We start from the raw sequence: 27760 nt of genomic DNA, 5'->3' as shown, positions 1-27760 counted from the left end.
GGTGGCGCTTCAAGTTTATGTTGGGTATATTACAGTAGGCAAGGAGTTAGTTGAAGGATTTTGTAGTTTACCATACAAAGATTTGGGACAAAGATTTTGTTGTTTACTCTATCTTAAAAAGCAGGCATGGGGAGAGGAGTTGATAAAAGTGAAAGAAAGGGCTAAAAGAGAAACAGATTTGTGTTACTTTTCATGTCAAAAGTTTTATTAATAAAAAAAACTAAACTAAATGTTTCTTATTCTGCCTGAATTGCAACGTCTCCAATTCTCAATCATATGCAATCTGGTTAATCTGAAATGCCTGAATATCTTGGCATTCTCTAATTTAGAAAGGATTTATTTATTTATTTTTTAATCTGAAGCCGGGGGGACTGGAGTCCATCATCTTCATTTTGTAGATAAGAAACTGACTGCATAGGCCCCAAGAGCCCAGGTGGACCGGCTTCTAGTTGAGTGTTATTCCCACGTCGCCTCTAGTGATCCGCTGAATGCTGAACATTTAATGTTGACTCTCAACCTTGGCACAATAAATCACTTGGGGAACTTTTAAAAACTACCAATGCCGGATCAGCAGCCCAGGCTAATTAATTCAGGAACTTGGTGCCCCGGAAAACCCGAGTCAGTAAGTTTTAAAACTTCCCAGGCACTTCCCATGTAAGTCTGGGGTGAAAACCACCGATTTAATAAAATTTCCCCTCTAAATGTGATATTTATAATGTATCATAGTGTTCTGATATCATACCATTATTTTCATTTCATAGTTATAGGTAAGTACATATACACACAGAGCTATAGCTGTGTGCATACCTACTAAATACTGACTTTAATGGCAACGAGAAAACACATACTCGTTTACGTGGAGACATCCCGACCCAGACTGCGAGCGTAATCACGAAATCGGACCTTCTTTGACGTGACTCCGCCCCTCGAGTTCGCGCAGCGGCGCGCGTGCGCGGTCCGCTATTCCCGGAGCCGCGGGCCGCCGCTGCCCTCGCAGCCTCCCGCGGCCCACCTCGCCCTTGCCCCCGCCCCTCTGGCCCCGCCCCCCGAGCGCCTCCGCCGGGCCTTGGGTCCACCCTCCGGGTCCGGCAGGTCCTCCCCGCACCGCCGCCGGCCAGTCCAAGATGGAGGGCGCTCCGGTGGCGCCGCTCGCCCTCCGGCTCTTCTTGCTTGCGGCGCTGCCGGCCACCGGCTGGCTGAAGACAGGCACCTTTGAGCCGCCACCGCCACCTCGAGCCCCGAAGGTAGGGCAGGGGGGGCGCTGCTCGGCCGCTCCTCCGTGCGGGTCCACCGGGAGACCGGGGCCGTGGGACCGCGGGACCGCGGCGTCTGCATCGCCGTATTTCACCTCCGACCGGCAGGCCCTGGGCAGGGGTCCGGGCCCCCAAACGAGGAGTGGGGAAAAGCACTCAAGGAAATGGGGGCGGCGTGGGAGTGGGTAGCGAGAGAGAGAAAGAGGCTCTTTAATGTGTGGTTAAACCTCATGCCGCGAAATTTAAGAGATTCTTACCGCAGTCCAAACTGTTGCCATCCTCACGGGATCTTGCCCGTCGCAAATACGCAATTTCAAGTGATTTCGGCCTTTGCAATGGCTCCTCCCTCGGGTAGAGCTGGACACTGGGCAAGACAGTTTATGTGCTTGTGCAATCTGGAAGTTGCTCATTGAGAGAAAGCGCGAGATCATTTCCAGGCCACTGTTGACTCCGGCCGGCAGCGGCAAGGATCGCCTTCCCCAGGGTGCAGGACTCCGGGGTGCATGCTGGGCCGATGGGGCCGCGGAAGGAAAGATGAAGACCCAGCACTTAGCCTGACGTCGGGACTTTGGCAGGTGATGTTAGAGAAGTAGCTCTTGCAGGAGTGTGGTGGGACCAGCTGCACCAGCATCCCCTAGGAACCTAGTAGAACGCACTAGTCTGACGCCTGGGGATGGGACCCAGCAATCTAATCTGGTAGCAAGCCCTCTAGGCTGAGGGCGGCTAAAATTTGAGAACCACTGCATCCCTGTACTAAAAGGGTGGCTGGTTCTTGCCGTTTTTGCCATGGAATCGTGCTGACCTAAACTTGTATTTGCCTTTCATCAGTTGATTTTTTTAAAAGGTTTAAAGATTTTAAAATGCGAGTTTTCCCAGAGTGAAAAAAACAACATAGGTACACCTTTTCTTCCTAGTCAAGACTTGAATACCGTACTCTAAATTCAGGGATGACTGACACTATAAATGTCACTTTTTTATTTTTAATTTTTTAACGTTATGGCATTCTCCCTGGGGACAGAAATCACAAGGATATCTCAGTTTTGGTTCTGCTGGAGCATTCCAAGAAGCCACAGTGCAAGCTAGGAACCACTTACATCTGAAATTATATGCAGACCACAGTTGTAACTGGTCAAAAACAAGAGTGTGGTGGGACCAGCTGCACCAGCATCCCCTAGGAACCTATTTTATTTCAAATAAAAATGAAATCCTAAAGTTCAAATAAGGCATTTTCCCCCTTTTCCAAATTTTAAAGATTCATTATAGTCACTTGTGAACCCAAAAGACCTTTGAGTCTGTCTCTGTAATCTAAGAAAAATGCATTTTGACTGCAAGCAAATAGTACAGTGCACTGTGGGCTCTTAGTAGGTTCATCATTTTAGTTCTCTCTTACCCCTTCATTCCACTTTTGGAAAGGTCAGATCTAAACTCAGAATTTCAGAGATTAAATGGATGCTGAGCAGCTAAAAGGAGAATCTTATTCCTTGGAAGTGTTTATATGGGAAGCTGAAGCCTGTTTGCCTAAACTTTTTCAGTGTTTTATTATGAAAAATTTCAAATGTACAAAAGATTTGAAAGTTTTACAGTGGTCACTCGTGTTAGATAAGTGTTGTCCAGTAGGCCTTTGTGCCGTGATGCTATATGACATTTCTGTGATGGTAGCTGCTGGACTACTGTGGTTATTGAGAATTAGAAATATGGCCAGTGAAACTGAGAATCTGAGTTTAAAATTTTTTATTTATTTAATTTTAATTTAAATGGAAATAGCCACATAAATTTAGTACCATATTGAATAGTGCAAACTTAGACGACCCATTAAGGTTCTGCTGTACTTACTTTATCACATATCTGCTCATCTTCATTTTTGTGCCCATCCTGATCTAAATATAAGAAAATTTGTTGAAGTCAGAAAAATTTTTCCCCTTTCCCCTCAATGACTCAGATTTACTGGATTATAGACATTTTTCTATTTTGTTTACATATACAGTTGTCAGAAGTTGAGATTACACAAATTGTAAATTAATAAAAATTTTTATAGTACATTCTTCTAGTATTAAAATACTTGGTCACCAGAGAGAGGCATCCAGAGGACACTTATTTTCTTATATGTGTTAATATTTATTTCATGTATTTCTCTCAGATTTATTTATTTTAAACTAGGTATCTATTACCTTGGTCCTTAGGAAGCCATTGTGTCCCAGTGGGCATCTTGTGTGTGAAGGAATTAGAGAAAGAATTGAAAATGGATGGGGAAAATTTTCGGTTCTACCACCCACTTTCTAAGTATACACCCCCCTGGTTCATAAGCCTGAACTTCCAGTTTAGTTGGGTTCTCAGGAAGAGTACCAAATATGACCTAGTTCTCAACTTCGGGTCAGGAGGTAGTAACGGATTAGAATCTTTTCTAAAATGAAATTAGGACTAAACAGAATTGAATTTGGTTCTCTGGCAAAAATGTAGTATGTTACTGTCAATTGTCTTTTACAAACCCTGTATTCTGCTAGGCAAATGATATATGTGAGTGCAGTAAATTATTAACAGTATAGTGTATGTTTGCTACTGAAAGGCAGAAGCTTTTGTTAGAAGAACAGTAGTCTGTGGTTATCAGATCTTCTAGTTTGAAAAGAGGAGATTTTGGCTGGAATTTTACGCTAAACAATATAGCGACCAACATAATGGCTTAGTTAATGTTGGTTTGTTCTAGAGGTGAGTATATTTTGGTTCTAGCTTAATTCTAGATTTGGGTGGGCTAGGAGAAAGCCGAGCAGGTACTGAGGAACCACTAGACGAAAAGCTGCCCAGGCTCCTATGGGAGTTGGGAAGTGTACCGAAGTCAGCCCAAATGTATGGTATGGACCTTATAAGTTAGAATACTTTTCCAAATCAACTCAACCTCATAAAATTATTTCAGTCTTATTCTCTCATTTGGAAATATATAAAGTATCGAGGATAGTCAAGTACTAAGAAATATGTTTGTCTATTATTTTGATGTTTATGAATAACTTTCCTATTTTCAAAGTTAAGAATACCCCAAGGAAAAAGTATTTGAGAGGACTATTGTTTTTATTCTAGGATAACAATGTGAATATTGGAGTAGACCGCTTTTGAGCATATCTTGGGAGACTAAAATTGTGCACTGTACAAACTTGTCCACAGGCACTAGGGGACAGTTTAAGAAGGGTTAGAGCAACTCTGTTTATGAATACCAAAAGTTGGAAACAATTCAGACGTCCATTGGTAGTGGAACAAAGTAAATTCATAATCATTCAATGGAATATTATGCAGCACTGTAAATAAATGTCTAATCTGCCTGCATCGACAATTTTAAAAGAAACTCTAGAAGAATACATACAATATTATTCCACTTATATAAAGCTTAGAAACAGATAAAAATTAAACAACGTATTTAGAGAGAGATACACAGGTAGTAAAACTAAAGAAATGCAAGAAATGATGAGCTCAGAAGACAGTGTTGGGATTCCTTCTGAGGAGAAGGAGAGAAATGTGAGAGAGGGTCATGTAAGGGGCTTCTAAGGTATGGATAATATTTAGTTTTTAATCTAGGTAGTAGGTACATGAATGGTAATCTTTTAACTCTGCATTTGCATATTACATGCTCATATGTGATATATTGAATACTTAAGTGGAAAGAATATAGATTTTAAAAAATTGGAGTTGCGAATAAGTGCATAAAAAAGGCTGTAAGATGAAAGTGGTGGATTTAAAAGATTCCTTTAATGTTGTCATAAGTGATTATACAATAAATATAATTGAGGGGGGAAAAAAGAACCGAGTAATTTTCAATTCGTGAAATGCATGCCATCCAATTTATATATTTGTTTTGCAGGACAGCGTTAGAGTTAATGTAACTACCCTGAAAGATGATGGGGAGGTATCTAAAGAACAGGTTTGTCTCCTTCGATTGTTTTTAATATATTACCTAGCTAGTATTATGCAGCCTATTTTATTTTTACCTACATGTCTAATTTAGTTAGGTAATGTATTTTTAATATGAAGAGCTTGTTGTCATTTATAGACCATAATGTATATGCTGCTTTATTTTAAGGTTGTTCTTAACATAACCTATGAGAGTGGACAGGTATATGTAAATGACTTCCCTGTAAATAATGGTGTAACCCGAATAAGCTGTCAGACTTTGATAGGTGAGTACTACTAAATTATTCTGTTTTTAACAGTACTAAATTAGTAAAACAGTTCTTCAATGTTATCTATTTCCATTTTAAGTTAATATACATCATTACTGATGTGTCTAAAACTTTTCTACTTTTCATTAGTCATTCCTGACATATTCACATTTTCTTTTGCATGAGATTGGCATTGATAGAATTGCATTTCTAGTATGTTGTTATTAATGTAAGAATGTGCATAGAGGTAGTAGAGATTTATAAGCAAGAGGCAGAATCCTGGGGAAGTGCTTGTCACAGTTGTAAAAAAGAAAAACAAATTGTCTGATTCTCTAGTTTGCAGTTTCTTCTATCCCTAGGCCTATATAATGTTTTTAACCTTTTAGAATCTTGAGTTGTTTGAAGACGAGCAAATATGTTACGTTGGAATGTACCATATTATTTGAATGAAATAAAGAATATGAGAAATATGTATAGTATTTTTATTACCTACTTTAATATGTGCATTTAAGGTAGTAAATTTTTCTCTAAGCATTTGTATCCTATACTTGATTTGTTATAAGATTTTATTATCATTTAGTTCATAGTGTTTTCTAATTGTTTTTTGTGATATTTCTTGTTCTGTGGGTTACTTAGAAGTATGTTGTTTAATTTCCAACTATTTGGGGACTTTTTTAACTGATTGCACCTCTGTCATCAAAGATATACTGTCATCAAAGATATATGTATAATTTTAACCTTTTGAAATTAGAAACTTGCTTTATGGGTTAGCATATGGTTAGTTTTAGTAAATGTTGCTTCCCATGTGTACTTTAAAAGAAAGCAAATTATATAATTAGTTTGGATATGATGTTCTATATTTGTCAGGTCAAATTTGTTAATCATGTTTTTCAATCTTCTATGGAATTACTGATTTTCTTGTTTGTTTGCTTACTCTGTCAATAACTGAGATTGATGTTTTAAAATCTCCACTATCCAGATTTATTTATTCTTTCCGTTTTGTCAATTTTTGCTCTGTTTATTTTGGTACAATATTAGTAAACCCATTTAGTGATGGATTTAGAACTGTTGTGTCTTTCTTCCTGGTGAATTGACTCTTTTACCATTTTAATGTGTCCTTCATCTAGTGATGTTCTTACCTTAAAATCAGCTTTATTTATATTTAGCAATAACCGCTTTTTGGATGGCGATGGGTGGGAGGTAGATTGTTGAGTGACGTGTTTCCATATTCTTTCAGTATTTCTGTGTCTTTATGATTAAAGTGAATCTTATTAGCAGCATGTACTCGTGGGTTTTTATTTTCAATTCAGTCTGTTAATCTATCTTTAAGTTGGGATTTTAATTTATTTACATTAGTGTAATAACAGATATATTTGGATTTAAGTCTTCCATCTTAATTATTTGTTTTCTATTTGTGTTCCACCTATTCTGTTTTCCTTCTCCTTTTTGCCCTCTTCTGGTTTATTTCTTTCATTATTCTCCTTTATCTTGATGGTTTTTATGTTATTTCACTGTTCTTTTAATGGTTACCCTTGAGATCAGTAAACCAGTACTTTTATCATTTCCCAGAACATTCTCTTTCTTGTTTTATCTCGTCATGCATTTTAACTCTGTGTTCTTAAACCCTGTGCAACCTGCTTATTGCTACTGTTTTCTGAGATCAGTATCCATTTATGTTTACCCTTCCATCGCTCTGCATTCCTTCCTGAGCCTCTGTGTTCCCCTCTGGGGTCCTTTTCCCTTTGCCTAAAACATTTCCCTTACTATATTTTAGTGTAGATTTGTTAGTAATGAATTATCTGAGATTTTGTTTGTCTGAAAACATCTTTACTTTGCCTTCTTTTTAGGAGGATATTTTTACTGGATATGGAAGCATAGGTTAGTACTTCAAAGCCTAATTGTCTTCTCATTTCTGTAGTTTATGTTGAAAATCAGTGTGTCATTGCTCTATTGAGGATAATATGTAATTTTTTTTTTTTCTGGTTGCTTTTAAGATTTTTTGTCTTTGATTTTCAGTGGTTTTGCTCTGATGTGCCCAGGTATGGGGTTCTTTAATATGTGGCTTGATGTCTTTTGTCAGTTTGGGGCGATTATCTTTTTAACAAATGCTGCTTTTCCATCCTCTCTATTCCCTTCTTGCTTCTCACTTACACGTGCTTGACCCTTTCACAGGGTTCCATATATATCTTTAACTCTTTTCTTTCTGTCCCTCCAGCACACAGATTCATCAGCTATATCCAATTGAGTTAATTTCATTTATCGGACTTCTAGGATTTTCGTTCTTTTTTTAAAATTAATTTATTTAAATTAGTTTCAAGCAGTGGGGTAGGAGGAGGGTGAAGTGGATAAAGGGGATCAAATATATGGTAGCTGAAGGAAAGTGGACTTTGGGTGGTAATCACACAGTAGAATATATAGACGTCAAATTATAATGTACACCTGAAAATTGTATAATTGTATTAACCAATGTTACCCCAATAAACTTAATAAAAAAAGAATTAAAAAAATAAATTGGTTTCAGGTGTACAGTACATTGGTTAGACATCTATATAGTTCATAAAACGATCCTCCCAATTGCTCCCTCCCTCCCCTAGCCCTCCACCTAGCCATCATATAACTGCATTTCCCTCTGCCCTGCTCCCCCTCCCCATGACCAGCTATCAACTACTAATTTGTACTTCTTTTACCCTTCACCCCATTCTCCCAGTCCCCTAACCCCCCTCCCCTGTGTCCTCACCAAATTGTGCACTGTATTTGTGAGTCTGTTTTTGATTAGTTTGTTCTTTTGTTCCTTCGGATTCCAGAAATAAATGAAATCATATGGTATTTATCTTTCTCTGTCTCACTTATTTCACTCAGCATAATAACCTCTAGGTCCCATTCTTTTTTTTTATAGCTTACAGTTATCTGATGAAGTTCTCCATTTTATAATCTATTTTCTTGAACCTGTTATTTGCAGTACCTTTAAAGTTTATGTCTGCCCACTCTGATTTCTTGAGCTCCTTTGGGTTTATTTTTTTTTTCTTTTTTCTCTTGATCCTTTTCCTACCGTATATTGGCATTATTGATATCGCATGTGAAAAATTATGAAGACTCTGGATGATTATCTTCCTCCAAAGAGGATTTACTTTAGTCCTTGGCAGTCATGATGATCAGAGGCCGAGCACCTTAATTACTAAATCAAGAATTGAGCTGACTGAAGGCTGGATTCCTGTCTTTGTGAGGCCTCGTCTACGTCTCATTCACTGTTACTTCTCACATGTAGCCCTTCACAGATCCCAAGTGGAAACTTAGGGTGTTTACCAGGGCCTTTCCTCTTTAGTGGGCCCCAGACTCCCTGCCACCACGAACCTGCCAGAGTTCTGCCTGACTTCGTCATGTCTTAGATGCATGCTCAGTTTCTCAGCCCAGCCCCACTTAGTAATCAACAGATATTTCAATGAGGAAAACTGCATAGAATGTTGGCTTAGTTCTGTGCTTCCCTTCTCTCTGTGATATTGTCAGATGCCCAGATACCATTGTAGCCTTGAACTTCATTTTAGCTCCTGTAGCATGAGACTGCCAAAAGCTCTGTTGAGGTTTTTTGCCTCTTAGTGCTTTCCACTCAGCTTTCCAACTTCTCTACCAGTTCAGCTTGGCAATTGGCAAATGCCTTGTGGGGTGCTGGCTGTCTTTTTAACATTCTTATGCCTCTACACAAATGTGGATTTTGAGTGTATATGTGTATATTTATCATTTTCTATCTTTTCTGTTGGTTTTCAATGAGAATATTGGTGACTACAAGCTAACCCATCATAGCTAGGAAAAGAAATGCTATTACTGGTTTAAGTAATAATTCCATTGATTAATTCATTAAGAATTTGACGTGGAACATAGCCTGGTTGCTCTATTTATTATAGTCATCTTTCTAGTCATCCACTTGTTGCATTGAGTTCATTTCCTTGATAGCCGAAGTAAAGCCCATCTTAGCAGTTATAAGAATCTTCAAAACATTAAATGTAACAATAACAAAAGTCTTCTTTCCTTAAACCTTTTTACAAAAGTTCTTTGGTGGATGTATTAGTTATTTATTTCTGTATAATAGTTTAACTCCATACCTAGTAACCTAAAACAATATTATCTCATAGTTTTTTCAGATTAAGAATTTGAGCTTGACTCAGCTGGGTCTTCTGACTCTGGCTCTCTCAAAGGATACAGTCATCTTAAGACTTAACTGGGAAGGTTCCACTTCCTAGCTCGTTAGTGTGGTTGTTGATAGGATTCAGTTCCTTGTGAACTGTTTGGACTGAGGCCTGAGTTCCTCACAAGATGTTGGCCAGAGGCCTCCCTTGTTTTCTTGCCTTATAGACCTCCCTGTACATCATCTCACAACATGGCAGCTGGCTTAACCTGCAAGAAAGCAAGAGAATATGGCAAGACAGAAGTCAGTCTTTTACAATCTAATCATAGAAGTGACATTCCATCACTTGTGCTGTATTGTCTGAAACGTGTCACTAGGTTCAGCCCACATTTAGTGGGAGAGAGTTAGCAAAGGGCATGAATACCAGAGGGCAGAGGTCACTGAGGGCCGTTTTTGAAAGCTGCCTTCCACAGTGGTGGAAGTCAGAGTATGAAGGGCTTTTGTTTTTAATTTTATTTTATTCTACAACAGGGGTACCAGATTTGAGGGTTGAAGAATCGCCGCTTTGATGTATTTATATAACTGAATTTTCTCATCCATTGACTCTCTTGTGCCCTAGCACACTAGCTTTGGGGCATGCAGATAGGCGGACAAAGAGCCTACTGTTCCTTGACAGAGACCCATGGGTTAACAATCAATGAAAACACTGAGATGCAACATGAGAAAGAGGAAGTTGTATGTACAGTTATGAGCCTTGGAGGATATGAGGGAGGTTAGGCAGACTAGAGAGAGGAGCAACAAGTGCCACCATGAGGAGCCTGAAGAAGGACCATTCAGAGAACTACCAAAAAAGTCATAGGAATGCCACTGAAGGTGTTTGCGCAAGGAGGCTGTATAATCACATATATTCTAGCAGGATTAATCTGGCACTATTGTGTGAACGGTTTGAAGGGGAAGGAACTAAAGAAGGAGAGAATAGTTGAGTAACTCTTATATTAGTAGGTAGTTAACAAACTAAATATTGGGTGAGAAGATAGGTAGGAGATGGGAAGGACAAATCTGAGATACTTTGGATTTGGAATGGTCCAAAGGAAGCAACTGACTGCATACAAAGGATGAGGGTGAAGCAGTCAAAGGAAGCTTAGTAACTTTTGTCCTTGGTTGTTTGAAGAAGAGTAGATTTATCAACAAAAACAGTGAAGTCAAGGAGGAACAGTTTTGTAAAGACTTAAATTGAGCTAAAAAGTTAGGTCACTTGGTTCCCAGTAGGAATGCCTATGCCTGTTTGAAAAATTACAAAAGTTGGTCTCTACCTCCTGGAGATTTTGATTTATTAAGATTGAGGTGAGGCTCTGGCATCTGTACTTTTGCCCAGTTGTTTCTGATGCATAGTTAGAATTTAGAACCATTAGACCAGGTGTTTGAACGTTACTGATAATTTGAGGGCATATTTATTTTAAATTACGTGTTTATAATTCCAGATGGAATCACTGTTTAACAAAAGCTATATAGAACAATAAACTTGGTGCATAGTTCCAAGGAACTCAGCGTAGTCGAAGGGACAGGTTAAAGAACTACTGCAAGAAAGTTAGTGTTAAAAAAAAAAAAAAAAAGGAAAAAGGCTTGAACTCAGCATTGTGGGGAAAGGGTATCTAGGTCTACCTAAGTTGGAGTTTATTTTTAAAATATTGTTGGGGAGAGTAAGCAGTAGAGAGCATTCCAGATAAAAGGAATAGTCCTATAAAGGCACAGAATAAGTTTAAAACACTAGGTCTGCATTCAGAATATCCATCTGGGTTGCTTTTTGGCAAATAATCCTCAGACGATAACATTTGAGGGACAAAAACTAAATGCTCCTTTTACAGCTTTTTCACTGGTATCTGTTGATTTGTCTTTTTCTGTAGTACTTTCTACCTTAGTAGGATAGCCATGGGCTCTGTAAACCATCTCCACTGGGAAGGGGGCTGCTTAGCTACAGAGGAAATGGCCTATTCTATTCCATCATACATTAGTAGGGAGTAATTACAGGGCTTTCCCATGCTCTTTTCTATTCCTGCCCTCTCCAACAGTAACAAGTCACTTAGAGGTGAAAGGACCGAGCAAAAACCTCAGTGTCATTGTTGTTTGGGCCCCATCCATCGCTAGATTTTGTGAATGAATGAATGGATGAATGAATGTGCTTGCTTTGCTAAAACATGGCATTGACTGTGTCTTCTGTGCTGCCTGGTAAATAGTAGTGCCATGGTGGTTCCTCGTTGATGATCTGTGTAAAAGAATAGGAAAGACATTGCTAGTGTGGTGTTTCAAACAAAATCTAAAGAGCATCAAGCAGTTTTCCCTTTTCAGATGACTATAAGCGCTGTAATGATTTGTCACATCGTCTTCATTTTCATAAACCTGGAATATCAATGAAGTCAGAGATGAAGGGAGCCTAAGAAATTGGGTTACAGCTGCCTTGTTTTATGTAGATGTCATCAAAATAATCAAATTCAGCAGTAGATTTGGTAGCATATTTTTTTGTTCAAAGCTGTCACTTTTTTTATAGTGAAGAATGAAAATCTGGAAAATTTGGAGGAAAAAGAATACTTTGGAATTGTCAGTGTGAGAATTTTAGTTCACGAGTGGCCTATGACGTCTGGTTCCAGTTTGCAACTAATTGTCATACAAGAAGAGGTAGTAGAGATTGATGGAAAACAGGTAAAATAATATGCTTATTAATTAGGGATTAAATTGTAAAGATTTGTGCTTATGTATTATACACATGTTCAGTTATTATTTATTTCTGACTTCATAAGGAAGAAAGGTACCCTAATGTTGCCTGAATCCAATCATTTAGAATTTTTTTACTTGTTTTAGCATTTACTCATTTAGCATTTGAAGTCTTAATTTTTAAAAAAATGATCATATTCATACATGTTTATGTCGCTTTTAAATGTTTTGAACATCATTAAACAGAGAAAGTAAGTGAAGAGATTGAATTTGGTTCATAGTTCTGCTACCATTTTCTCTGGCTAAGTCTCTCTAAATGAAATAGAACTAAGTAAACTTGTAGTAGTGAGTGCTACAGCGCACAGGAATATGATTAAAGTTACAAAGTAAATGCTTCAAAGTGGAGGGAGCGATAAAGAGGAATTATGTGAATGCAAGTTTTTTAGTTACAGAAATCAGGGAGGAAAATTCACTTTTAAATTCTTGTGGCATTGTACCATTATTTAAAATAAAGAATAATTGCTTATTTTTTTATAGGCTCAACAAAAGGATATTACCGAAATTGATATATTAGTTAAGAACCAGGGAATACTGAGGCATTCAAACTACACCCTACCTTTGGAAGAAAGCATGCTGTACTCCATTTCCCGAGATGATGACGTTTTATTTACCCTTCCCAACCTCTCTAAAAAAGGTACTTTAAAAGACCATTATTTAATGCATTAAGAAAATTATTTATTTGGTGCTTTTTAATCATAGTTAATATGTTTGGAATAAGCTTCTTTCAGGAATGCTTTATAGCCTGTATTAAAGTCCATTTGAGGACTGTAGGGATCTGTTTTAAGTCATAATAGAATGTGATCAATGCTACTTGCATAGTGACATTTTGCTGTAATTATCTACTCTTACTCTCAGTGATCATCACAAAATATGTAATAATATCATTTAGAGGAGGAAGTATTCATTTTTTCCAATGAAATGTAGAACTTTTAAAAATTTGATTTTCTATGTGACACTCGTAAGTGCCTATAGTCCCTTTTAACTGTCTTAGTTTATGGCTTCTTTCTGGCAATTTTAATCTGAATAATCAAATATGCTTATTTTTTTTCTCCCATAGAAAGATTTATGTTCTTGCTCTTCTGTTACTGGTCTAATAATCTTAGGACTAGTAGGAGAGAATGCTGATTTGGGTAACTTGGCTCTTTCTCCACAGTAGAAAGCGCTAGTTCATTGCAGACCACCAGCCAGTATCTTATCAGAAACGTGGAAACCACTGTAGACGAAGATGCTTTACCTGGTAAATTACCTGAAACTCCTCTTAGAGCAGAGCCTCCATCGTCATATAAGGTAAATCAAGTGTTTGGGATTATCTTTACAGGCATTTATGGTTATGGTAAAGAAAAGAGACACTAGCATTTAAAATGAGGCAGAAACCATGTGGTTTGGAAGCATGGGACATTGTTAATGATGAACACACCACTGTTTTAATGTGATATTTTTAGGTATTCCTGTTTTCAAGTTTCATTTAGTAATAATGCAGTCAGATGATCATCAGGCACTGATTTCATTTTGCATGGGATTTGCAGTTCCTAAGTCTTTCTTGTATCCACATTTGTCTGTTCATTGTGCCCCCGCTGTGGTACACAGTGCCCTCAGGATCTCGTGCAATGACCAGGCACACTTGGTTAAGACTGTTCTTTCTGGAGCCAGACTGCTTATTTGAATTCTGGTTCTGCCACTACTAGTTGCATGACCTTGGACCAGTTCCTGGCCTCTTTATACAATAAGACAGCCGCTTAGTCTGTAAAGTACCCATTTCATTCAGTTGCTGTAAGGATTAATAAAAAAGATGGATACACATGTAAATATGCATTGGCACCTACTTAGTACCCACATATTATGAATGACATTATACTACCAACTGGGAAATACTCAGACAGAGTATTCTGGTATCTCCGTATATATTAGCTAGGCCCTCTACTCAAAATAATTTTCACTTAAATGAGCAGGGTTGGTGGTTAGTCCAAAAGATCCCAGAGATGGTTTTTGGAAGTTCTCGCTGAAGACTGGATTGCTGATTTGGGGTTGCTGGGGAAACCCAGGTCTCGTTTTGCTGCCTGAACTCCTGTACCCTCACCCTGCCTGCCCTACTTCTCTCAGGGCAAAACGGCCCACGGACAGACTGTCTTCAGAGCCCAGGCCATGAGTGCTGCCCTAGTTTCTTCTCTTTAAGTAGAGAAACGTTTTTTATACACAGCGAACTAACTCCCTGTGTTCCAAGAGCTAAGACTACGTTTTTCTTCTCCTTTTCTTGTCTTCAAACTATTGAGAACACATAGTTGACTCTGGTCCATTTCGTATAAAGTGGGGAAGCCTAACCTCTTGTCGGTTAGCAATTATTTTCACTGGGTTTATAGTTAGACAGCAGTATAAATAATTGTAAATGACAGTAATATTTCTGTGCCTGTGTTAGGCTGTAATTTTTAAAATTGTAAATAACTTTATTGAGGTACATTTTAAAATAAAATGTACCTGTTAAAATGAACAGACAAGTTTTGACAAGTATCAAATCCATGTATCCACTACCACAGTCAAGATAGAGAATATTATCACCCCAAAACTAGAACATAATTTTTAGTTTCTTAGAGTTGAAATATAATCAAAACTCCTTTTTCAGGTGATGTGTCAGTGGATGGAAAAGTTCAGAAAAGATCTGTGTAGGTTCTGGAGCAGTATTTTCCCAGTCTTCTTTATGTTTTTGAACGTCATGGTGGTTGGAATTATAGGAGCGGCTGTGATAATAACCATCTTAAAGGTGCTTTTCCCAGTTTGTGAATATAAGTAAGTATTTTTTACTTTTAAAACATTAGTATTTTTAATGATTAAAAACTGAGTTTCATTTACTGTGATTTTATTTAAAAAAATTTTGTCAATTATGGTTGACATACAATATTACATTAGATTCAGGTGTACAGCATAGTTGTTAGATTAGACATTCATATAATTTACAAGGTTACTCCCTCAGTAAGTCAAGTACTCACCTGACACTTTTAACTTTTATTATGCAAACATAGTTATTACACCATACATAGTTATTACAATGTAATTGACTATAATCCTTATGCTGCCATTGCTATTTTTCAACTGTATGAGGACTTTTATAATCATTAATACGTGGTAGCACCTTTGTCTGTTATACATCCATAATATGTATTGCAGAGATATAGTTATTCAAGACTACAGTTTGTCTTTTGTTTATAGTATCCCATATGATACACAAAGTTTTAAATTTGTGGTCAAAGCAATTCATATTTTTCTTTTACGGCTCCTTGGATTTTTAATTTTCTTAAGTAGACCTTTCCTATCTTAAAAATCACGTAAGCATATTCTTAAAACTTACTTGTCTTGCTTCTCCACTCTCTTCTTCCACTAATCTGTTTGTTCCTATGCCAGTAGCACGGTTTTAATTATTGCAGTGTTTTAATAAAATCGTTGGTAGCTGGTTTGGGCAACTATCTCTTCTCCTCAGTTTTTTTATTATTTTTTTTAATACCATTAGAACAATTCTTGTAATTTCTCCCTTGTGAACTTTACAGTCAGCTTGTTCTGTTTTATAAACAGCTTGTTGGTTTCGGATGACATTGAATTGGCAATACAGGGTCTTGGATCCAATAAAAAGCTCTCTGTCAGGGACTTTAGTCACAAAAGGAGAAATGTAGTCTAAAGGTCTAAATTTGCATTCCATTCGTGAGTACTGGTTAGAAACTTGCTGGGCCTAGTCTTTTTGCCCTGTTTGGCAAATCTCTAATTCTGTCTCGGAGATCTATACTTACCTTATCCCTTCCTTTCCTAGAGTACCAAGTAAGGACCTAGAGTACCAAGTATTGGACCTTTATATTCCCTCAATTAAGTTTGCTTAAAGTGAACTTTGGACTAAGAGAGTTTGTACATCCATTATAAACTAGAGAAAATGAAGCGCACACACTTAATCCCAGGTGTAATTTAATTATAACTTTGAAGTAGCCCTATCTTCCTACCAAAGTATAGACAGAGGAAATGTTTGATTTTAATTTTTGTATTTCAGAGGAATTCTTCAGTTGGATAAAGTTAATGTTATACCTGTGACAGCTATCAACTTCTATCCAGATGGTCCCAAGAAAACAGCAGAAAGCCTTAAAGATAAAACATGTATTTGAAACACCAGCTCAAATCATGGACTCTGAATTAGTGTATTGGCTCTAAATTTGCCACTTGAATGTAAGTTTCTTTAAATCATTAAGAATCAGTTTACACTAGAGAAATTACTCAACTCCTAAAGCTACCTAAAACTTGGCCTTTAAAATGACTGGTTAAAGTTCACCTTAAGAGGGCTTGTTATTCAGATGATGACTTGTTAAGGAAAATTTAAACAGTGGAAGAGAAGACATGTGAAGAAACTTTGAAATTACCAAAAAGAAAAAAAAAGGCAAGACAAAATGCCATGTGCCAATACTTTTCAAGGTGCCTTTGTTAAGGAAATTATATCCACTAAATTACTGTAATATATATAAGACTTTGTGAAGAGCACTTTATGAAATTCTAATTTAAAAGCTCAAGAACTTAACACTTATTTTTTTATTCAGTCAAATGTGCCTTTATGTGACTCAGCATGAATCACTGAAGTGTATCATGATTTGATTATGTCCTGTACCAAGACCACATACCTTGAATGCACCAGGATTTCAAGATAGTAGTGACATGTTCTCACTCTAAAATAAACTTTTTTTGAGGAAAAATTACAGTCTTTGGTATAAAAACTGTTCCAAGGTGATAATGACGCCTATATAATAGTTCCTTTTGTACCCTGGCTGAAACCAAGGCTCAAGTCAGTTAATGAGGCCATCGATATCATGAGATTAGAATGTACCGTTTCTTATGGTTCCAAGTTTAGTGCTGTTTACCCTACAACAGTGTTTGGCCTTTTTTTAACCATTGCCCGTATTGACATGTATTTTATGGTGTGATCTAGTACATGCAATACTTATCTTTACTCCATGTGATACTTTCTATTCTATTAATAAAACTTTTGATTGTAAGCCATCATCTTAAACATTGTCCAAGAAAGTAATGACTGGTTTTTAAAACCACTTTATTTTTAGGCTAAATAGATATGTACGTATGGGGGAAGGATAGAAGGTAGTAGAGTGAAGGAGTAATGTCTCATTTTGCCCAGCTGTTTTTAATAAGGAGTAACAGCCCTGTGAAATGTACTGTCTCCATATTATAAATTATAGCATATGATTTACAGTTTGATCCTAAAATCACCCAGCTAGTAACACGTTACGTACTTCCTCACTCTCTAAATTGCTAGAAACCACCAGTTCTAAGTCCAAATGATTCCAGGGTCTTATTTCATCCATTAAGCATAAGCTTGTAGATTCTAGTGAGAACAGTGTAGGAGGCTGCATGGTCAATTGGAGTGTACAGACTTTGCAGTCAGCAGATTCCTATCCTGCCTTTTGTCCTTACCAGTGAGACTTGGGACCATGGCAAGGCACTCGGTCTCCTGGAGGCTCTATTTTCTATGGTTGGGATGATACAATTAGTTATTTTTTTTTTATAAGCAATCAAAAATGGAAATCTTACCTAAAATTTTGTACTGTTAACTTGTATTTCATTTATTAACTTTTACACCATCAACTGTATTAATTGTTAGTATCCTTGAGTGAATGGGTTAGTGAGTTTCATTAGAGTGCAGTAAGCAGCACAGGCTTAGAAGTATCTAGTTGCCTATAGTGCAGCCTCTTATGTGGGCAGAATGAAATCAGGCAGTGTCATAAATAGATATATACAGATATAGATATATTTTTATTTTAAATGCAAAGTAAAATGAAGGGTCTTTAAAGATCTCTCAGAAAATGGAGGGAAGCTACAATAACACAAGGCAGACAGGCAGGCAGGCAACTAAGTGTGGTTCATGTTTCTGTTGGCTACTTGTATAAAAATGTTCAGGAATTTTCAGTTTTCCACCAGTATCCGAGGAGCCACTCTTAGTCCCTAGAAGGAAGAGCAACCGCCGACGGTGGAAGAGGCTGTACTAAAGATCTCTCAGAAAATGGAGGGAAGCTACAATAACACAAGGCAGACAGGCAGGCAGGCAACTAAGTGTGGTTCATGTTTCTGTTGGCTACTTGTATAAAATTGCAGCTTTCAAAAATTGCCTTTATTCAGAATCATAAGGTTTTTTTTTTTTAAATCTTACCATAATTAAAGTTTAAAAAAATATAGCACTCGGTGCAGTGAAATACATTTATTATTCAAACACTTAAGGCAGGTTTCTCACAGTTTACATGTGAGAATTTAGCATGATCCAAACTCAAATATCCATTTCTCATATCTTTCAATGTCTGCAGCAGATACTGACTTAGAAACCTTTTTTAAAGCCATTTCAAAATCCTCCATAGTTGTAGGCATGTGCATTTCTTCTCTCGAAAGATTTCGGATTTCTTCTGGGGTCAAACCTTCAATACGCCTTCTCATTGCCATCAAGGATGCATCCCTAGGTTTTAAATTTAACAAATATATATTTTGATTAAATGAAACTCTGTTAGCTAGAAAATTACATATTTTCTACATTTTTAAGAAAAACAAACTGATAAGTTAGGTGGCTTTTCTCCTCCCCACCCCCACTATATTTAGTGCTTTAAAAAAAAAACTTAAGATTCAAGTACCTCTTTCCTTTCACCAAGTTTTATCCTTAATAGCAGCCACCATTTATGCAGAGAGACAGCAACATAGAGCTGCTTCATATACATATACGTCATCATTAACTCTCTCACTAGTCCTACATAATATGCTTACTTTACAGAAGAGAAAATTAACACAGTCAAGAACCTTCCTAATAAGCGCCTGAGCTAATATAATACTCGGATTAGGACAACACCCACTCGAGTCAGCTGCCATGGAGGCAGTCCTTTTCCTTTTCACTGCTGTTCCTCTCACATGTAGGACATTCTCACTGAGTATGGGATTATACTCTACTAGGGTATGCCAAGTCAGTTTATTTTACAATTCTATACCCTACATAACAGTATACCGAATATACCAAAATTAATTTTTTAAACCCAAGACAATTACTGACTTTTCTACTGTACACCTACTATTCTAACATTGGCTCCTTGAACGTGTAGTTTCAAAATGAACTGCAGACTCTTCACTGGCATGCAAGATACATCAGTATCTTTCCAGCACCTGCTAACACTAATACGAAAACTTGTGTCTGACTGTAGACTATAAATGTGGGTCTTTATTCTTCACCTATCTTAACTGGGCATAAAAACTTCATAAGTTTAGAACCACAAAAAACCCTGTACTTCCAAAATAATTCATACCTGCACACGTTGGTAATGTCTGCTCCTGAGTAACCTTCCATGTTTTCTGCTATACTTGCAAGGTCAACATCATCAGCCAATTCCAGTTCACGTAGACTAATTCGTAATAGCTCTTCCCTGCCTTTTGCTAATGGTAGAAACAAATTAAAATATGTAAGCCTTCCACGTAAATGTAATATGTTATTTTTTCTCAAGTCTACTTTGTGTGAGTTTTCCAACTCTTAAAGGTCATTACTTGCTTAAAAATTTAAGAGCCATTCCTCAATGAATTTTAAATTTCCTAGGATCAAGGCTTTCAGGCTCTAGATATAGCCAAAATAGTTAATACAAGGAAAGACATCCTACATTTGTCTTAAAAGAAAGTTAACACCAAAATTTTAAATCTCTAAACAAAACTTCCTAAGATTTAACATGAACTTTCTGACAAGATTCACATGAAGATACCTGATGGTAATGGAATATAGATTCTTTTCTCAAGACGTCGTCTTAGAGCCTCATCAATATCCCATGGAAAATTAGTAGCTGCCAGAACCATAACCATTTTGGAAGGGTCATCATTTTCAGAAGCACCACCAACACCTAAAAGGGTATGGAGAAAGTAAAAATATACTAAGTTGTATTATACAAAATAAAGCTCATCTACTTAAAGATCATAAAAAATGTAGCACAACATTACAAGGTAGCGTAATTGTCAAGCCTCCTTAAGACTTATAGGACAAACCGGTACCTATGAGAATTTGTGGTCCAAGAAAAGAGTTATTATATGCAAAAAAAAAAGATTCAAAGTAGATTTAAACAAGACTAGCTCAACTCCAGATTAATTTTTTAAAAATTTCAAAAGTATACATATCCCCCTGTAAGGCCAACTGATCTGCATTTATTTCAATTTCATGGCTAAAAATAAGAGATGAGCTTATATGCCAAAGGGTACCCTGTGAACAGCCATTATTTCTGGCATTGACACCACTGTCAGTGTACCCAAGTGTACAGCTGTCAGTCTCCAGGACCTCCTGGCCAGCACCCCGTAGACATCTGGAGTTGTGTGTGTTCGCTCCGTGAGCAAAGCTTTGTCACTCCATGCATATGCATATGCATACCGTCCATCTGAACCAGCAGCTCGGCTTTCACCCTTCTGCTTGCTTCATGCTCTTCAGAAGTCCCTCTGCGACTACAAATGGAATCGATCTCATCAATAAATATGGTGGCTGGAGAATAAAATCGAGCCTAAAGGAAGAAACCATGTAACACCAGGTTTTTATTTCATTTTAAAATAATTGACAGCAACTAGAAAATAACTGAAGAGCCTGCTGCTGTACATCCCTCCCTCCTGTGCTAATGCTGGGGGAGAGGACAGAATTGGAGCAGCTAAAATAAAGCTGCTAATACAGGCTTATCATATACTTAAATATTACATGACAGGTTTTTTTTTACCCCTCTGTACTATAACTGGGTATATTTATTTCTGAGTGATATAAACACAGGATTATCCTGTGTACTACAATAACTGTGATGGGAAAACATAGCTACTGGTAAGTTCTAAAGTTTCAGAAAAATATTGGTTAAATAGAAACATTAAATAAAATTACATAGATCCTCCCTAAGAAATTCTGTCATTTTTTCATTTGACTAATACAAGTATTTTTTATCCTCTTAAGGATAAGAGTGAATTTATATGGCCCAACTTTTTTTTTTTGAGAAGTCATATAACATTTACTATTTAAACTATTTTAAAGTATACAGCAGTTTAGTATTAAGTATATTCACAATGTTGTGCAACCATCACCACCACCAAATTCCAGAATATTTCCATTGCCTCAAAGGTAGCCTATATTTCCCTCCCCCTGCCCCTGGCAATCAGTTCTCTCTATGGATTGCCTATTCTGGACATTTCAAGTAACTGGGGTCATGTGACATGTGGCCTTTCGTGCCTGGCTGCTTTCACTTATGATGTTTTCAATATTCAGCTGTACTGTAGCATGTACAGTAAGTACTTCATTCCTTTTCATGGCTATATAATATCCCTGTTTATTTTTGTACTTTAAATGCATTTCTTCCTCAAACCAAAGAACAGAAAAAACTGAACCATTAAATAACAGATTTAGTCAAGTATTAATGTAGTAAATAACATGTAAGACTCAACAGTACCACCCTCCACTTAAGGAGACTGAAGAAGTAATTTATTATAGTAACTAAAGTTTATTGTTAATCATTTTTTTAACAAAATATCCAAACTTAGATCATTGCACCAGAAAGTCTGAACCTAAATGTCAGTTTTCTCAAAACAGCTGAGTGAACACACAGCAATATAAAGTTTTTTTCTAAAAACGAAAGTCCACAATGGCAAGTGAACATTACAGACTTGTAATTATACTGGGTCCATCAATTCTTTCAGACCATGATGTTATAATCCAATACCCTTTATGAGACAATTAACTGTTGAAAGCACTATGCCTCCAAAGTATGGATTTATTTTAGTCTGTTCATTTGGAAAAACCTAGTATTTAAATCTTCATTTTCTAGTTGAAAATTTGAATCCTAGGTAATCTATTCCCTCCAAAGGGATAATTTCATTTTTAATAAAGCATCCTTGATTTTTAGGTACTATTTATAAAAATTTTTGTACTTTTCAAGAAATGGACAGAGGGAAAGGAAAAAAAAGGCATCCAAGAAAATTCTCAACTGAAATTCCAGCTAGAAACCATCTACCAACAGAACCTACACTGACAAAAATTAAATTTCAACCTGTTGCCACCACACAAAAACTACTAGGCTGATTCTTCCTGAATACCAAGGGTGTGTGGAATAGTCAAACTTACAGCAGAGGCTCTGTGGCACATGTAAAACTGGCTTCGGATGACCCAGGAAAGTTCTGTAGATACTTGGAGTGGACAACAATTGCTTTTGCCTGCACAGCATCCATTCTGGTAAGAGAAGCTCTCTTTTTTAATTCGTAAGTCATCCCTTTTTCTTTCTTATTCCACTACTCCAAATGATGCCAACTCTATTGGTATGATTCAGTGGCCACTCAGATCACTAATTCTCTAACCAAAATGATGGGTTCAGCATGAGCATGTGACTCAAAACAGGCCAAATGTTAATCCCTGGAATTTTGCTGGAACAACTGAGAAATGGCTAGTTTCTCTGAGATTACCATAAGACAATAAAAATAAGTCTTAAGCCTCTGATGGCTATTTTAGCCACCACACAGACCTGTCTGTAACAGAGGTTAATAGAACCCAAAGTCAGAAAGAAACATTTCTGAGGATATTAGAATTGCTGGATCCTGCTAAGCATAAAAATCTAAAACAACTTATGAAAATTCCCAGTTACCTGACCCATATGATCTTTTTTAAGATCATATGACACTTGAAAAGTATTGATAATACAATACAAATTATACAGTTAAATCCAGTTTTTGTGTGTTACCATGTCATGTGAAAAATTCTGGACAGATTTTTATATTCAAGTGGCCTTATTTAAAATATAGGCCTTGAAGTATGCTCACTTTGAGAGATTCTGGGGAGTGGTGGGGATGGGCAGTCAAGAGAGGCAGTCATCCACAGAGCAGTCAGAACCACGATATGAGAGGCAGTACAATTTTACTCCTTGAGAAAGTCTACATGGTGAACAGAAGAGTATCAAGCTGCTTTCAAATATGAGCCCTAACCAAAATTCAAAAAGGCAGCCACTCCAAACTACAGGCACTAGTTTGTGATTGAGCCACTAAAGTGGGCAACGCAAAGCACATTCAAATAAGCAGGATTGATTTAATGATAGTGAAGATCTTCCCAGGCCACACCAGTGACGCTAGTGAAAAATAAGCTACTGGATAGGCTTTCATAAACCTCACTATAAAAAAAAAAAAATGCAAATTAGTACTCTGTAAGAGGCTTCCCCCTATAGAATGGTCAGTTTTCTTGATTATAAAACCCTAAAATAGAAAATATATCAAATAATTCTTTAAATGTAACAGCTAATAATCTGTGAGCCCTCATAAGTCTGGCTCTGTATTAAGCAATTTGCATGTATTAGCTCATTTCACCCACCAAACGTTACAGAAGTAAATCCTTTATTAATGGCCTCTTCTTATAGGTAAAGCAACCGAGGGTCAGGAAAGGAATCTGCCCATAGCCAGCTAGGAAAGTGACAGTTGGGATCTAAACCCAGGCCACCCGACTCTAACAACCCTACACTTAGCTATTCGCCCTAGCTTACATTTTAAACAGGCCTTGTTATTCTGGAACACCGGCAATATAATTTTTTTACCATTAGTCAAAGGGAAACTTTTTTTTTTAAACTAATTTTTAAAAATGATCTCAGAGGTTCTCCATTAGATTCTTATTGTGGTATGGACTATTAATAAGCCCTTAGGAACCTGTTAGAATTTGCATCCTGCCTTGTGAATATTTCAAATTGAAGGAGAAAGAAAATGGGAACTGAAACAGGAAGAAGCCTTTATAAGAAAATGGATAACCTGAAATTATGAGTGTTTTTGTTTGTTTTGTGGTATTCTGAGCTTAGGAAAGAAGACCTGGTATAATATTAGCATGATCATCTAAGGTTCTGTCCACTATGATTAAGAATTCAAGTCTCTGTCACTATCTACATAATAAGCACCTGTCCTAACACACACAACTATACCATGTCTTAAATGAGGCAAGACTGAAATAATCAATGAAGCTTAACAAAGTCAGAAGTCTAAAAAGCTGTTTAATTCAATCCAAACACTACCAGGACTTGTTAAATTATACTTCTACCGGCATTCAACTTAGTGGAAATGGAAGAACAAAAGAAACTCAAAGAATGAAGCAAAGAACTTAATCCAAAAATTGGATCATTAAACTTGGGGTGTTTGGTATAGTTAATAGATTGGAGGTGATCTAAGTTCCACAACTACATATGATTTTTACCTTTTTGCATTATCATATTGCATTTACCACATAATTAAGCCTACTGATTTAAAAAACATAATTTCAAATTCCTATAGCAGATTAGTAATGCACATCTCATGATGTAAGTAAGCCCATGAGCTAGCAGAGATGGCTCTCCTTCCAGAGGAATGGAGACAAAGAGAAACTCAAGTTGTTCACATTAGTAAAAGATTCTAGCTTCAAGGGCACAGGAATCAAACTCCGGGCACAACGTCATCCTGCCTAGCTATTCTACACACTGGAGATAGTCACAACTCAGTTTCTGCCCTTTTAGAGGTAAAGAATCATTAGAGTTGTCTCAAACATTCACCATTTCAAACAGAAGACGAACGAGCTTCTCGGACTCTCCTCTGTATTTGGAAGTCAGCGTTGATGATGAGACATTAAAGAATGTTGTCTTGCATTCTGTAGCTACCGCTTTAGCGAGAAGGGTCTTTCCCGTGCCAGGAGGGCCAACCATCAGCACTCCCTGTTGGGAATATAATAGTGTAAGTGAAGGATTTATCTGCCATTGTTCTAATTTACAAGAATTCCATTACTAAAGATCAATTTTCAACCAAGTTATACGTAATAGTAAGACAAACAAGGATAAACAGAAGAATACTTTATCACAAATTTACCCACTACAAAAGTACAGTAACATTAAAAATTTGGAACTCAGAGATGAGAAAAAATACAATCATTATGTAATACTGATGTTATATCACACTCTAACACAGGTACTGTGAACACGTGGATATATTTCCTGATAGTCTTTTTGCTCAAACAAATTATTTTTTTTTACATTGATATACTCAAAGTATGTCTATAATTTTGTATCTTATCACTTAACATTTAAAGAACTTTTAAAAATAATGAGTGCAGAGTTAACCATTAAAACATTTTCCAAATCCAAGAGTTTTTTGACAACTTTTTAGATCTGCCCATGACTTTAAAAAGTCCTTATTAGATGCAGATATGTCTTAATTTCTTAAAAACAGGATACAAGCTCTGCAATATGATACATAAAACGGAGTATTTTTGCATTAGGCAACTTAATAACATTTGCAAATCCAAGCTCATTCTAAATCCGCTACATGTCCAACTTTCCAAGATCACATTGTATCTATTTCTTATTCTGGGACCCTTGCAAAAAAACTTTGTCTAAACAAAATTCTAAATAACACAACACATACTTTTAAATTTAAATTTTTCTTTACCTACTCTACTTTCTCCCCTCACTTACCCCAATACAGATAAATACTGGCTTTCTGTAGCAATGTACTTGCCATTCACTTTGACAGTGCCATAACCATAATAAACTTACTTTCCATGGTCTCCTAATGCCCTTAAAGAATTCTGGCATCCACATTGGTAACACCACAGCTTCCTTAAGCAACTTTTTAGCTTCTACCAAATCAGCAATATCATCCCTGAAAGAGAAAGATATTTTACCAAAGTACTTCTTAGATTATATATTTAACTATACATAGTCATTCTTAAGAACTACTGGAAGCACACGATTTTATGTTGCTGACAGAATGCTAAACCTCTCTGTAGGCCCTAGTGAATGAACATACTGTGATGAGATCATATCAACCAGTACATAATATAAGGAGCACAATCTGTACTTTCAGTTCTTGTCTATAATGATTTCCAGCATGGTAAATGAGAACAGAGGCTTATAGGCCCACTCAAATATTACACCATCTCGTTTTAAATTTCTGCTCTTATTTATGATACTCATTCCATAAACTCCATGATTTAGAAACAATGAACCCATTAAAAAATAAATAAAAAGGGCATGAAACCGAGGCAGGCAATACCCCTGCTCTGCCCCAACCCTGCTAGGAGGAAGATACCACAGAGCATCAGAGAGGTTGCTATGAGGTACTCTCCAGCCACCAGAATGCAACCAGCACCACCACTACTATTGGTACACATGGTATTTTTAATGAAAATATACATTTGCTGTATAAATATCAATACCAAAAAATATTTAAAATATCCCCAAAACCATACCTAAAAATTATTAAGGTTTTAACAAAAAATACATAACAGAACATACCCAACTTTGTGGGGAAAGGAGCATTTATAATTTATCATGATAAATTACAGTTCCTTGATTAGATATAATATTAATAAAGTTGAGAACCACTGCTCTAATTAACAGGAAATGAAAGCAGCAACTACTGGATAAACCTATAGATAACAAGCAACATACATACATACATGCATAAGAATCATTGCCATTTCACTATTAGAAGATGTCCTCCCAAAAAGATGGAATTTCTGTGATCTTATTCCCATTGTGTATTAAGATTTTTTATATATTTTTTTATTTTATTAAATTAAAAGGTTTCAGACAAAAAATTGATACAGCCCAAACTGAAGTGAAGTTTGTCATTATGTCATACTCTCATTGCATGTACTCTGGTTCTATCCCCAAGGACTGATCTTCAGTGTATGCCCACCCACACTTGCTCCATTTTCTGTTTCAAAAAGCGTCAATAGCACCCAGTTGTTCTGTTGTGATATAACTTACCATCGAACATTGGGATTCTGAGAAATTATATCTCTTTCCAAAGCTTCTACTAAGTCTTTATCATATCCAGCACTATCAAATTTATTTGTCTCTGGTTCTGTAACTGCAGCAGGTGACTTGTTCTACATTGGGAAAAAAAAAAACAAGAGCTTTTGATTGACTCAAAACATTGTATTTTGTTTCTGTGATTCAGAAACAAAGACTGGACTCAAGCGATATCTTTTAGAAAACTAATATAATAGTAAAAGTAGTAAGGATAGAATCAAAGACTGTAAGTCATCCTTCTACATCAACGTCAGAGTTTCATACTCAATTTTTAGTTTTACATAGAAAGTATGGCAAAGGTGTTAAAGAAAATAAAATTATGCATATGAACAGATGAGAATCAAAAAAATACTGAGATGAACTGTAGTCACTAACACATATCAGATATGTGTGATACTTTATCTCAAAGGTTTAGTGGAGATAAGGTTAAAGACAGATACTTTATTTAACTAAGACTATATCTCTAAACACCTACTCTAAATCTCTAAACACCTACTCAGTCCTCTTCAATGTTCCTAAAACATCCGTTTTCACCATTCCCATCCACCCTCCAAAAGAGACATCTCTGTCCTTAGGTAAAATTCCTTCCCATACTTTGTGATGACAGTCATCAGAGCCACAGATCCCAAACTGTATACTTAAGAACTCCAGCGCACAATGACGAAC

The 27760-nt window shown here is 36.7% G+C and overlaps 2 protein-coding genes across 4 annotated transcripts in view; one reads left to right on the top strand and one right to left on the bottom strand.

Annotated features, from left to right (window-relative positions):
• The first annotated feature begins 1067 nt into the window (after window positions 1-1067).
• Window positions 1068-17306, top strand: GINM1 (glycoprotein integral membrane 1). Of its 2 annotated transcripts, none has more exons than XM_006915332.3 (8): window positions 1068-1244; window positions 5098-5157; window positions 5317-5413; window positions 12061-12212; window positions 12762-12918; window positions 13441-13571; window positions 14902-15065; window positions 16309-17306. In XM_006915332.3, the coding sequence occupies exons 1-8, from the start codon at window positions 1125-1127 to the stop codon at window positions 16418-16420; spliced, it is 993 nt and encodes a 330-aa protein (XP_006915394.1). In that variant the 5' UTR covers window positions 1068-1124; the 3' UTR covers window positions 16421-17306. The 2 variants fall into 2 exon arrangements, with proteins under 2 accessions (XP_006915394.1, XP_015447630.1); XM_015592144.2 differs by having other exon boundaries at window positions 1070-1244; window positions 13438-13571.
• Window positions 17307-18404: 1098 nt separating this feature from the next.
• Window positions 18405-27760, bottom strand: part of KATNA1 (katanin catalytic subunit A1) — a 27764-nt gene continuing 18408 nt past the window's right edge. For both annotated transcript variants that reach the window (XM_006915331.3, XM_006915330.3), the window contains 7 exons: window positions 27050-27171; window positions 25832-25937; window positions 24836-24994; window positions 20692-20818; window positions 20039-20173; window positions 19595-19721; window positions 18405-18762 (listed from right to left, as the gene is read on the bottom strand). In XM_006915331.3, coding sequence (XP_006915393.1) covers window positions 18564-18762; window positions 19595-19721; window positions 20039-20173; window positions 20692-20818; window positions 24836-24994; window positions 25832-25937; window positions 27050-27171 — 975 coding nt within the window. In that variant the 3' untranslated portion in view covers window positions 18405-18563. The remainder of the gene's footprint in view (window positions 18763-19594; window positions 19722-20038; window positions 20174-20691; window positions 20819-24835; window positions 24995-25831; window positions 25938-27049; window positions 27172-27760) is intronic.

Source organism: Pteropus alecto, unplaced genomic scaffold (assembly GCF_000325575.1).
Source record: "Pteropus alecto unplaced genomic scaffold, ASM32557v1 scaffold185, whole genome shotgun sequence".
NCBI lineage: Eukaryota > Metazoa > Chordata > Mammalia > Chiroptera > Pteropodidae > Pteropus > Pteropus alecto.
The sequence above is the reverse complement of the archived record's forward strand: the minus strand, read 5'-3'. Positions and strand labels throughout refer to the sequence as shown.

Bases quoted from the DNA above. Each gene is read 5' to 3' on its own strand.
- GINM1 (XM_015592144.2), top strand. From the start codon at position 1,125: ATGGAGGGCGCTCCGGTGGCGCCGCTCGCCCTCCGGCTCTTCTTGCTT. The intron at 5,414-12,060 runs GTGAGTACTACT...CTTTTTTTATAG, and splicing joins AAGCTGTCAGACTTTGATAG to TGAAGAATGAAAATCTGGAA. The intron at 13,572-14,901 runs GTAAATCAAGTG...CTCCTTTTTCAG, and splicing joins AGCCTCCATCGTCATATAAG to GTGATGTGTCAGTGGATGGA.